At 35.6% G+C, this 13,064-nt stretch overlaps 1 protein-coding gene across 8 annotated transcripts in view; it reads right to left on the bottom strand.

Moving 5' to 3' along the window:
- RUNX1T1 (RUNX1 partner transcriptional co-repressor 1) overlaps positions 1–13,064 on the bottom strand; it is a 195,953-nt gene that overhangs the window by 70,789 nt on the left and 112,100 nt on the right. For all 8 annotated transcript variants that reach the window (XM_081070762.1, XM_081070760.1, XM_081070759.1 and 5 more), the window contains one exon: positions 12,595–12,776. In XM_081070762.1, coding sequence (XP_080926888.1) covers positions 12,595–12,776 — 182 coding nt within the window. The remainder of the gene's footprint in view (positions 1–12,594; positions 12,777–13,064) is intronic.

Here is a 13,064-nt window from a genome sequence, read left to right as displayed (position 1 = left end):
TCCAAGAAGCAAATAGAACACCTAATTACCTCAATCCCAACAGGCCTTCACCAAGGCATGTTGCATTGAAGCTGTCTAAAATCAATGACAAAGAAAGACCCTCAAGGCAGCCAGGGAAAAGAAGACGGTAACGTACAAAGGAAAGCCCGTTAGATTATCATCAGATTTTTCAGCAGAAACTCTACAAGCTAGGAGGGAATGGAACCAAATATTCAAACTATTGAAAGAGAGAAATTATGAGCCAAGAATAATATATCCAGCAAAGACCTCCTTTAGATATGAAAGAGGAATAAAGACCTTTCCAGAGATCCAGAAGCTGAAAGGAATTTTCTAACACACGACCTGCACTACAAGAAATAATAAAGGAGGCTATTAGACCACCATCAACAGAGACAACTTGTGGCAACCAAAACACAAAAAGGGGGAGAGTAAGGCCTGAACTGGAATATGGGAATAGAAAAAGTAAGCGTGCTGAAGAAACTGGAATACTCTAAATATCACACTTTCTTTTACGTAAACTTAAGGGTAAGCACTCAAAAAACATCCAGAAGTGAAATATATACTGTAATAAAAGAAGAAACAGAGGGAAACATCATAGAATACCACCACACAGAAATAATAGACAACAACAAAAAGGCAAAGAAACAATGGAGACACAGCCTTACCAGAAAACTAAAGATAGAATGACAGGAAATCCTCACATATCAATAATCACCCTAAGTGAAAATGGACTAAACTCACCAATAAAGAGACACAGAGTAGCAGATTGGATCAAAAAACTAAACCCAACCATATGCTGTCTCAAAGAGACACATCTCAGCTACAAGGACAAGCATAGACTCATAGTGAAAAGGTGGAAATTGACACTCCAAGCAAATTGTACCCAGAGAAAATCAGGTGTAGACATAATGATTTCCGATGAAACAGACTTTAGGGTGAAAAATATAACAAGAAACAAAGATGGACATTTCATAATGGTAAAAGGGACTATACACCAAGAAGACATAACAGTCATCAATATTTATGCCCCCAATCAGGAAGCACCAAAATATACCAAGCAAGTACTAACAGAACTAAAGGGGAAAATTGACCAAAACACAATTATACTAGGGGACTTAAACACATCATTGACAGCTATGGATAGATCATCCAAACAGAAGATAAATAATGAAATAGCAGCCCTAAATGACACATTAGATGAAATGGACATCGTTGACATATATAGAGCACTTCATCCTAAAACATTCAGGCTATACATTCTTTTCGAGTGTACTTGGAACATTCTCAAGGATAGACCATATATTGGGACATGAAATCAGCCTCAGCAAATTTAAAAAGAATGAAATCATACCAAGCATATTCTCTGATCACAAGGCTTTGAAATTGGATATCAACTGCAAAAAGAAAGCAGGAAAAAATCACAAATACATGGAGATTAAACAACATACTTTTAAAGAACGACTGGGTCAAAAAAGAAATCAGAGGAGAGATCGAAATATACATAGAAACAAATGACAATGAAAATACATCCTACCAAAATTTTTGGGATGCCGCGAAAGCAGTTTTAAGAGGGAAATTTATATCATTACAGGCCTATCTCAAGAAACAAGAAAAATCCCAAATAAATAACCTCATGTTACACCTTAAAGAACTAGAAAAAGAAGAACAAGCGAAACCCAAGGTCAGAAGAAGAAAGGAGATAACAAAAATCAGAGCAGAACTAAGTGAAATAAAGAACAAAAAGACAATAGAAAAAATTAATGTGACAAAGAGCTGGTTCTTTGAAAAGACTAACAAAATTGACAAACCCTTGGCTACACGCACTGAGATAAAAAGAGAGAAGACATTAATTAACAAAATCAGAAATGAAAAAGGGGAAGTTATCACGGACACCACAGAAATACAAAGGATTATCCAAGAATACTATGAAGGACTATATGCCACCAAACAAGTTCTTAGAAACATATAGCCTTCCAAGGCTGAATCATGAAGAACTGGAAAATCTAAACAGGCCGATCACCAGTAACAAAATTGAATCAGTCATCAAAAACTTTCCCAAGTCAAATGTCCTGGACCTGATGGCTTCACTAGTGAATTCTACCAAACTTTTAAAGAGAATCTAATACCAATCCTGCTCAAATTCTTCCAAAAAATTGAAGAAGTGTCAGTACTCCCTAACTCATTTTATGAGGCCAACATTACCCTGATACCAAAAACTGGTAAGGACAACACAAAAAAAGAAAACTACAGACCAATATCTCTGATGAATACAGATGTTAAAATCCTAAATAAAATTCTAGCAAATCGAATACAACAATGCATTAAAAAGATTATTCATCACGACCAAGTGGGATTCATCCCCAGGGCACAAGAATGGTTCAACATTCGCAAATCCATCAATGTGATACATCACATAAACAAAATAAAGGACAAAAATCATATGATTCTATCAATTGATGCAGAAAAGCATTTGAAAGATGCAACATCAATTTATGATTAAAACACTTAATAAAATTGCTATGGAAGGAATATACCTCAACATAGTAAAGCCTATATACGACAAGCCCTCAGCTAATCTCATAATTAATGGTGAAAAGCTGAAGCCCTTTGCTCGACATTCAGGAACACGACAAGGTTGTCCCCTATCACCTCTGCTTTTCAACATAGTATTGGAAGTCCTTGCCAGAGCAATCAGGCAAGAGAAAGAAATAAAAGGCATCCAAATTGGGAATGAAGAAGTTAAATTGTCACTCTTTGCAGATGACATGATGCTATATATAGAAAACCCTAAAGACTCCACCAAAAAGCTATTAGAAACGATCAATGTATACAGTAAAGTTGCTGGCTACAAAACCAACGTACAAAAGCCCATTGCTTTCCTATATACCAACAATGAAATCTCAGAAAAAGAAACAGAAAAAACAATTCCTTTTGCAATTGCAGGAAAAAGAATAAAATACCTAGGAATAAACTTAACCAAGGATGTGAAGGATTTATATGCTGAAAACTATAAGACATTTTTGAAAGAAATTGAAGAAGACACAAAGAAATGGAAAGACATTCCGTGCTCATGGATTGGAAGAATCAACATAGTTAAAATGGCCGTATTACCCAAAGCCATATACAGATTTAATGCAATCCCCATCAAAATCCCAATGGCATTTTTTAAAGAAATAGAACAAAAAATCATCAGATTTGTTTGGAACCACAAAAGACCTAGAATAGCCAAAGCAATATTAAAAAAAAAGAACAATACTGGAGGTATCACCCTCCCTGAATTTTGCTTGTACTACAGGGCTACAATAATCAAAACAGCTTGGTATTGGCGGAAAAACAGACACATAGACCATAGACCAATGGAATAGAATTGAGAATCCAGAAATAAAACCACATAAATATGGACAGATAATTTTTGACAAAGAAGCTAAAAACATACAATGGAGGAAAGACAACCTCTTCAATAAATGGTGCTGGCAGAATTGGATAGCTACGTGCAAAAGAATGAAACTGGACTGTTATCTGTCACCATGTACCAAAATTAATTCAAAATGGATCAAAGACTTAAACATAAAACCTGACACAATAAACTGCATTGAAGAAAACATAGGTACTAAACTTATGGACCTTGGGTTCAAAGAGCATTTTATGAATTTGACTCCAAAGACAATGGAAGTAAAAACTAAAATAAACAAATGGGATTATATGAAACTGAACAGCTTCTGCACAGCAAAAGAAACTATTGACAAAATAATGAGGCAACCAACTGAATGGGAGAAGATTTTTGCAAACAGTGCCTCTGATAAAGGGCTAATATTCAAAATATACAAGGAACTCATGAAACTCAACAACAAAAAAAACAAACAACCCAATTGCAAAATGGGCAGAGGACCTGAAGAGACATTTCTCCAAAGAGGATATACAAATGGCAAATATATGAAAAAATGCTCAATATCGCTAATCATCAGAGAAACGCAAATGAAAACCACAATGAGATATCACCTCACCCCAGTCAGAATGGCTTTCATCAACAAGACAAATAGTAACAAGTGTTGAAGAGGCTGTGGAGAAAAAGGAACCCTTTGGTTCCTTTTTGGTGGGAATGCAGACTGGTGCAGCCTCTATGGAATGCAATGTGGAGGTTCCTCAATAAATTATGAATAGAATTACCATATGACCCAGCAATCGCTCTCCTGGGTATCTACCCAAAAAATCTGAAAACATTTCTCTATAAAGACACATGTACTCCAATGTTCATTGCAGCTTTGTTTACGGTGGCCAAGACATGGAAACAACCCAAATGTCCTTCGATAGATGAATGGATGAAGAAGTTGTGGTACATATACACAATGGAATACTATTCAGCGTTAAGGAAAGATGATATAGGAGCATTTGTGACAACATGGATGGATCTTGAGAGTATAATGCTAAGTGAAATAAGTCAGACAGAAAAAGCAGAGAACCCTATGATTTCACTGATATGTGGCATATAAACCAAAAACAACAAAAGAACAAGACAAACAAATGAGAAAGAAAAACTCATAGACACAGACAATAATTTAGTGGTTACCAAAGGGTAAGGGGGATCAAATATATGGTGATGGAAGGAGAACTGACTCGGGTGGTGAACAGACAATGGGATTTATAGATGATATAATACAGAATTGTACACCTGAAATCTATGTATACTAACAATTGTCACCCCAATAAATTTAATTAAAAAAAAACATTAGTAACTTAATATTAAACACATCTTCCTCCCCCTTCTTACACAGGAAATTTGTTAAGTTCTCCACAGAAGGATTAGATAGTGAATCAAAAGGGAGGAAATCATTCTTGTCATACAAGGTCGGACAATTAAGTTAGTGAACTTGTTGCAAAGATGTTGCTAACCTTGTTTGATATCAGAGGGAGTATTCATTATGAATTTGTACCAACTGGACAAACAGTTAACCAGGTTTACTATTTGGCAGTGCTGAAAAGGCTGTGTTAAAAAGTTAGATGACCCGAACTTTTTGCCAACAATTCATGACTCTTGAATCACAACAATGTACCAGCTCACACAGCACTGTCTGTGAAGGAGTTTTTAGCCAGTAAACAAATAACTGTATTGGAACACCCTCCCTACTCACCTTATCTGGTCCCAAATGACTTCTTTCTTTTCACAACGATAAAGGAAACGTTGAAAGGAAGATATTTTGATGTCATTCAGGACATTGAGGGTAATACAATGACAGCTCTCATCGCCATTCCAGAAAAAGTTCCAAAATTGCTTTGAAGGATGAAATAGGTGCAATGAGGTATGTAGCACTTTTTCTAGGATGAGTTTGTGAACTTAATTGTCAGACCTCGTATTTTCAAAACAATTCAGTAAAAGTTCTCTTCACCAATTGTTAGGAACTAGGTGAGTTTAAATAAGAATTTCATGTAACACCTTTCTGTTGGTACTGAATAATGAATCTGAAACAAAATATATTACAAATCCCCCTGCCTCCTTAAAAAGAAAATCAAATCTAACTCTTCATGACAACCCATGGTGGTATTTTGCTATCATCTTGGAGAAATGGGATATTCGGATGGGGAAGAACAGAGAGCTGAGTGATACAGGACCATAACTACTGAGCCACATGGAAAGAAATGACTTCCATCTTTCCAGGGCTAAACAACTGCCTAGGAGATAACTTCCTAAGCAGCACGCTAATACCTTCAGGAGTAAATAAAATGCAGGTGGATGCTGGCCACTCGACATATGAGGTGTGATCAAAAATTACGGTGAATGTTTAAATTTTAAAATATTATCATAGTAAAAGACACGTTGTCATTAATCCCCCTCAAAATACTGATCCTCACTTCAAATACACTTATCCCATTGTTCTTGTCACTTTCTGAAGCAGTTCTGAATGTCCTCTTTTTGTGAGTATCTTTAGTTGCACTGTTGTGGCTGCCTTGATGTCCTGAATAGATTCAGAATGTTTACCTTTCATGGTTCTTTTGACTTTGGAGAAGAGCTAAAAGTCTCGCGGTGCCAGATCCGATGAATAAGGTGGATGAGGACACACTGTAATGATTTTATTTGACAGAAATTGTCATATCAAAAACAACGTTTGACATGGAGCATTGTCATGATGGAGCATGAAACTGGTTGCCCATTCCATGTTAATGCATTGTTCATGATCCGTGATTTACAGCACACTTTAAAACACACCTTCTCTCAACCGTAGCTCACATCCGACTCACTGCACTGAACAAGTTGAAACTTGTCACACACTGTTACTAAGGTTCAACACACTGTTTCCTATTTTGAAGATCCCTGGTTTTCTGTAGGATGGCACTCAGCAGCAGCATTCACTGTTTTTCTTAATCACACCTCATATAAACATAATACCTGGATCTTCAAGGATTACAATATGGTAGATTCATAACCATCTGAGCCTTCTCTCCCTCAACAAGAAAGTGGAATACTTCTGTCATGTGTCTCCTGGAGCTTGCCATCTGCTCAACAGTTAGGCTGCCTGTTACTGGCTGTCCCATGCCTTTCTTAATTTCTGGCCACAGCTGACATACTCAATTTCTACTGCTCCTACTGTCTGAAACTGTGCTTTCTTATTCTAATCTGTCATCTCTACATTTTGAGTGGAGTCCTCCAGTTTTTTTGGTCAGTGAACCAATCCCGGCATTTTGTTCCTGACTTGTTGATGGCTATTTTCATTCTTGTGGGTGTCTATGAGATGCATCTTTTAAAACAGTAGAAAGGAAGGAAGGAAGGAAGGAAGGAAGGAAGGAAGGAAGGAAGGAAGGAAGGAAGGAAGGAAGGAAGGAAGGAAGGAAGGAAGGTCCTTAGGGAAGAGACAATATGGTATAATACTGAAAATGACTACATTAAGTTTAACTCTAATGATTTATTTGTTCAAATAATGTTTTTTTGTTGTTTTGTGAGTTGTGTGATGTTTTGTTTTGTTTTGTTTCATTTTAGATATCTACTATGTGTAACACACTATCCTGAGCTTTAGTGGGCATACAAAGATGAGCAAGATATAAACCCCCAACTCCCTCTATAAGAATATCATTTAATAACATTCTTTGTAGAAGTGTACTGGTGAGAAATCTTTTACCATAAAAACGTAATTTAATTGGAGATGTAAGACTTCTATACTTTCCTATAGGACCTGAATTCAGCAGGTACCGTACAAATATACAAAAGTGGTATGGAAGTTCAGAGTGAGAAAAGATCACTCCAGAATGTACACTTGAAAGAGCAGGGGCTATGGAGTTGGTTCAGATTTTGGCTCTGCTATTTGTTGGGCATATGTACTTAACCTTTACAAGCCTCAGTGTTTTCATCCACAAACTGAGGATGATTATCTCAAGAGCTACTGAGAGGACTATCTGATCCTAACACATATTTGGCATTCAATAACTTAAAGCACTTTGTTTTCAAGGTGGAACATTCAGCAGCTCTTGGTGTAGAATCATAGTTGTAAGAGCATGGGCATTGAAATCAAGAATCTACGGTTAGAATCCCATTGGTGCCTCTTATAAACTATTTGACCTCAGAAACATTATCTAGCATGCCTAAACCTATGCAATAGGACTATAAGGAAGTAAGTGCTACATGTTAGCAAGTAAGTTATTTAGCATAGGGCCTGGCATATCTTAAGCATTCAGTAAATAGTAACCATTATAATATTTATGATTAGGACTCTAATAAATAGTAGGTACTGTCTGAGTTAGCCTGTGAAGTATGAATAGAATTATGACACGTAAGAAGTAGAGAACAGAGCAGAAACCATCAGTTTGAATATCAAATAAATATGAAGAGCATTCAGCAGGACTAGACCCTAAGAGAGCAGCAAGAAATAAGGCTAGCAAGTTTATATTGAGGCTGGAGTGTGAAGAGACCAAAATGTCCACTAGAAGCCTTCACAATTGAAAATTTTTAAAAATATTCACTTCTGCAGGGATGATTACTCATTTCTTAAAAGTGAAGAATACATAAAAAAGAACACAAAACAAGAATGTATGAATATAATATAAATTCCTTACATTTTCCATAGAAAACTGAATGCTATAGAGAATATAAATTTAATTCTTATTTATATAGTCAATTAATCCTACAATTCCTTGTAAACTGTACCTCCCTTTTCTTTTTAGAAAGACAAACAGATTGAAACCCCATTCATTTTACAGAAAAGAAAAAAAAAATAGACCTAATAGTTTCAGCTGGTGTGTACTGTGTTGACAAATATTATATATTCAATGAACATGGTTTCAAAATGACTGCCTTCTGATCCTTCAACCTTCAATGTTTTCTAACTTACTCATTAAGTCAGGAAACCTGACTGACTGTATTGTGGCTCCTCTATCATTAAAAAGATTTATGAACCCCTAGTATGTTATACTATAACATTTACCCTCTTGAGCACTTATACAGAAGAAATAAATGAGGGAAAGTAAAGGAGAAAAAAAAACAATAACACAATTCTTAGTTGAATTTTCCTTATTTATACTCTGCACATTAAAACATATTTTGTGCAACTGCAAGTTTTCAGGTACGTAAATATGGTTTCTCCATTAAGAAGCTTTGTGACTTTAGGTAATTTCTTTGGGCCCTAGCTTTTCCCCAAGTATAAAGAGAAGGGGTAGGCCTTTTGGATCCATAAAATCCTTCCCAGCTGAAAATTATGAAATTCTAAAGGTCAAGCAAGTCTTTTTAACAATAATGTTTAATTATAGGAAGAGGAGGAGAAAATATACCTATATTAATGCAGCTACATGGCCTTGATAATAAGGTCTAAATGTGTTAAACTGTATTTTACAGCATAATTACATTAAAATTTATATATACAAAGAGTGCCAAAGAAGTGTATACACATTCTAAGAAAGGAAAAAACTGTATTAAAATTGTAATACTCAATATATACCAATAACGAGGGATAAATACAAGTCACATTTGGCTTCTGAAATTAAAAGAGATGCTCAAAATGTTTATCATCAGCGTCCAGATACTTCTGATTATGGCGAACTACTGCTTGAGCAATGTTGACCAAAGCTTCCACTTGTATACATTTTTTGGCACCCCCAGTCTATATATATGTATATATAAATATGAAGGGAATTAATACTTAACACCAACCATTTGAAATAGTTGGGGTGGGGGACAGTGTTACCTATAAATAAAACCAATAAACCAATGATCATTCGGTTTAAAATCTTAAGCAAGAAAGATTCTCTGAGTCAGAATATTAGCGTAAAAGGTGAAAATACAATATTAAAGACACATTATAACAAAAAGCTGAAATATCAAAGCTGTGAAAAAAGAACGAAAGCAATGATAATTAACATAACACAAGTATTTTTTTTTAATTTTTTAAATTAGTTTCAGGTGCACAAGACAAAGTAATACTTAGATGTTTATCATTTATATCCCTTACACAAGTATTATTTAAACACTAATTTTTATGCATCTGCAATCTCAAGAAACACAGCCTTTTCAAACTGCTCTTTCTCTGTTCACTTCATATGAAAGTGTAAGTGTTTTCAAGAATTGTCATAGCTCACAGTTTTAAAGAGTGCTCTTAACTTCGAGTTTCTATCTTGGAAAGTGGTCACTTCATTTAACCAGATCCAAAAAGGGTTCATATCCCCTTCTTCAGCTTCTCCCATCACAGAATGGCAAAATGAAGGTCTACTATAAATAATAAACTTTTACATATTAACAAAGAATAGAAATGAGAATTTTCTATTTACTTTCCGTATTATTTTAGAAAAAATGAGCATGACTTTTAAATGAAAATTGTATTTTTCTAATTTGAGTTCTACAATAGTCTACCACAGACCTACAAATCCAGTTCAGGGACTCATCATAGAGCTATTTTTAAAAGAGAGTAGAATAAATTTCACTGGTACAAACTGGAAAAAAATAAGATTTCATAATCTTCCCCAGAATATTCATTTCTCTGTAAATAATAATAATGCTTAAAAAAGAAAAAAACAGAACCAGTGACAATCACATTTAAGAATGAGAAGAAAGCTAAAATTGCCAAAACCCATCCCTGAAACATTAGATGACTGTTTAGTAAATATAATCAGTAGTCATCACAGAATTTAAGCCCCCAAAGTTGTAAACAAAATATAGAGTGCTCTTTTGTTCATGACATGTCATGAACAAATTACCAAAATGTGTTTTCTCCTCAGGTGTCAGCTTTTCCCCCTTTTAGTGACTGATGGTTCCCAGTGTTATTACAGAAACAGATTGATCTTTTTAATGAGCCAGTTTAATAGACTCCAAAATCTCACCATGGCTGCTCATCCATGTCAGACCATATGTACCAACAAAACATTCAGTAAAACAAAAAAAGCTCTTCTGTCAGACAGCTCCATACTCTATAAAATTTCATATAGTAGGTCTGGATATACAGATATATAACCAGAGAAGAGGAAAATGCAAATGCAAACAAGATGCAGAAAATAATATGCAAAAAAATTATGTAGAAGGCCATATTTTCTGGCTCTGATCAAATTCCCACAAGATACAAATGTACTTACACAACATCTTCTCATTACCCTTCCTCCTAACTCTAAGGAAATCCATTTGCTATCTTTCCATTATTACACACATTTCAGAGTTCCACTTGAAAAACAATGTTCCATCCAACGAGCAACCTTTTTAATTCTGACTCAAGCAACTGTCTATGAATAACCAAGGGGAGAATAAGACTGAAGCCTGTAAGAGAGTTCTACCTGACTGAATGCAAATATACATGCAAACACAGCTACAGATCTTTAAAACAAAAACGCTGATTTTCTGTGTAATTTACATGAAGTTTCCATATCAATGTTAATCACACTGTTCAGGGCTTACCTCAGTACTGTCCTAGAAAAGTCTAAAGGCATGGTACATTCAAATACAAAACACTAGAAAAGAACCAGCGGGGAGATGGCTGGGAATATAGAGGAATGAATAAAAGAAGTTTTCATTCTGCCTGTTATGATTACTTAGCAGTTAGGGTTTCTATAATACATTGTGTCCATTTCCAGTTTTGCCTATAGGATTATGTTTACATTTATCACAGCTATTTAAATCTTTCTCTGTTACCCTCTCCTCCCCATGAATAAATGTTCTTCCCAATTTTCCATCCAGTCTCTCCACAATTATTTTACTACATTTTCCTGGAAAAATGGAGCTGGAACATCTCAATACCTACACCCAGTACTGATTTCCTGCAGTGTAAATGGGTAGGGTCAGACAAGAACACACATGTGAGTCATCTATCCTTTGCTGCTTCTTGGTTTTCAGAATCATGTGGACACAGCACTCAGGAACCTGGATTACATGGTCCCCTTTAAAAGCTAAAGTACTAAATGCTTATATATGACTAAGGAAATATGACTTGCAAAAAGAAGAATGTAGCACTATTGGTAGGTCATATATGGAGGTCGGTCTACAGTATGTCAGAAGTAAACTAATGTTTAACATTTGCTTTAGGAAATTAAAACTATAAAGAGGTCTTATGTCAAGAGGAAAAAAATTCCAGAGATAGTAACATAAAAATTGTAATAATTGTATGTAATCTGGCTTGCTTTTAATAACATTCTGATTGCAAAGCAGCTAATACATATAAGGGCAGCCATAGATAGATGTCTCTGAGCAGCTCCAAGGACTGTAAACTCCTATGAATCTGGAACATAATTGTGCTCAAGTGTTATCCTTTTAAAATCTGTTACTCTCATGCCTGATTAAATATATAAGGAGGGAATGTATAAGTGGAAAAAGGAAACAAAGTATATAATAAATAAATTTTTGAATAGAGTTTCATTTTAAGATTCTCCATATTTTACAAATTGCTAATAAAACTCTGCATTCCTGTATTAGGAAAATAATTATATATGAGTGCAATGTATCAAGGAAAATTATTTTAATAATGTACATGGGAAACTTCATGTATATGCCTTATTCAACAACTACTTTATAAGGTTTAATGGAGGACTTTATTTTACATTTCTTAGAATTCTCATAAGGAGAGCAGAGTGCCTGATAGAATAAATAATGACTGATAAATAAAAATTTTCAGCAAAACTGCTATCTATTAGCTCTATTATTGAACTCTTATCTTCGCTCAGTTCATCTATCTTCTCAGAAGATTTCTCTTAGTTCATACAAAACCCAGTTAAATAGCTACTGCATTGTGTTTATTGAGTAACACATAAAGGCCAGCATTCAAAACCATATTTTGAGAAAACTTAGAACAGCAAAGTTCCTAATTGAAGGGTAAAATATGGGGTGGAATTATATAATAAATGACAATTTTAATACTGTATGTCTAAGAACCATCGGTGGCACTTAGCACATTTGAATATCATTCATTTTCACCTTTTACTTTAATATTACAAGCAGCAAAGATTAACCTGCACAAAAGCCTAACTGACACAGGCCAAAGAATTATCACTCTGTAACATCCCAGGCTAGAGCGAGGTCTCCAAGATTATTGCTAGTTTGCAAGAGGTGTAGATCAGCAGTTTAGACATGACATGAAATGTCCTTTTACCACAGGTATAAGGAAAAGGCCATGGTTAGTCCAGGGTTCTCCTCCCTCTCACCTGTCTGGAGTTCGCCTCTTCCCGTTTTCATTTACATCGAGAAGCAGCTCTGAGGAGTCAACAGGTGAGGTGGTGCTGGCATCCAGAAGCAGCTGTTCATGCTGGGCGAGGTACTGGGCAGGGTTCTGTTTAGCCAGCCGTGCGCAGTGGAGGAGCTCGCGCTGCAGCAGGGGCAAGTTGGCCTGCAGGAGCATGACAGGTATGAAAGGATGCATCTAGTCTGCTTTTCAAACACTGATAGAGTATGCAACTCGACTAAACAAAAATGTAATTGAATATATGCAACAGGTTTGATTCCCAGACACAGATCTCAGGACTGGGCTGCAATGTAAGTCTTCTCCTGGGCCTGGATTGCCCCAAGCCGAAGGTGTAAGCCACCTTTGTAAGCTACCTCACCTCTCCTGCTTCCATGGCCATTGATACCATTGGGATTGGCACTTATTTATTTTTAAGATCTTTCATACTTGAAC

The sequence above is a fragment of the Rhinolophus hipposideros genome (genome assembly GCF_964194185.1).
Source record: "Rhinolophus hipposideros genome assembly, chromosome: 13".
Taxonomy (NCBI): Eukaryota; Metazoa; Chordata; class Mammalia; order Chiroptera; family Rhinolophidae; genus Rhinolophus; species Rhinolophus hipposideros.
The sequence above is the reverse complement of the archived record's forward strand: the minus strand, read 5'-3'. Positions and strand labels throughout refer to the sequence as shown.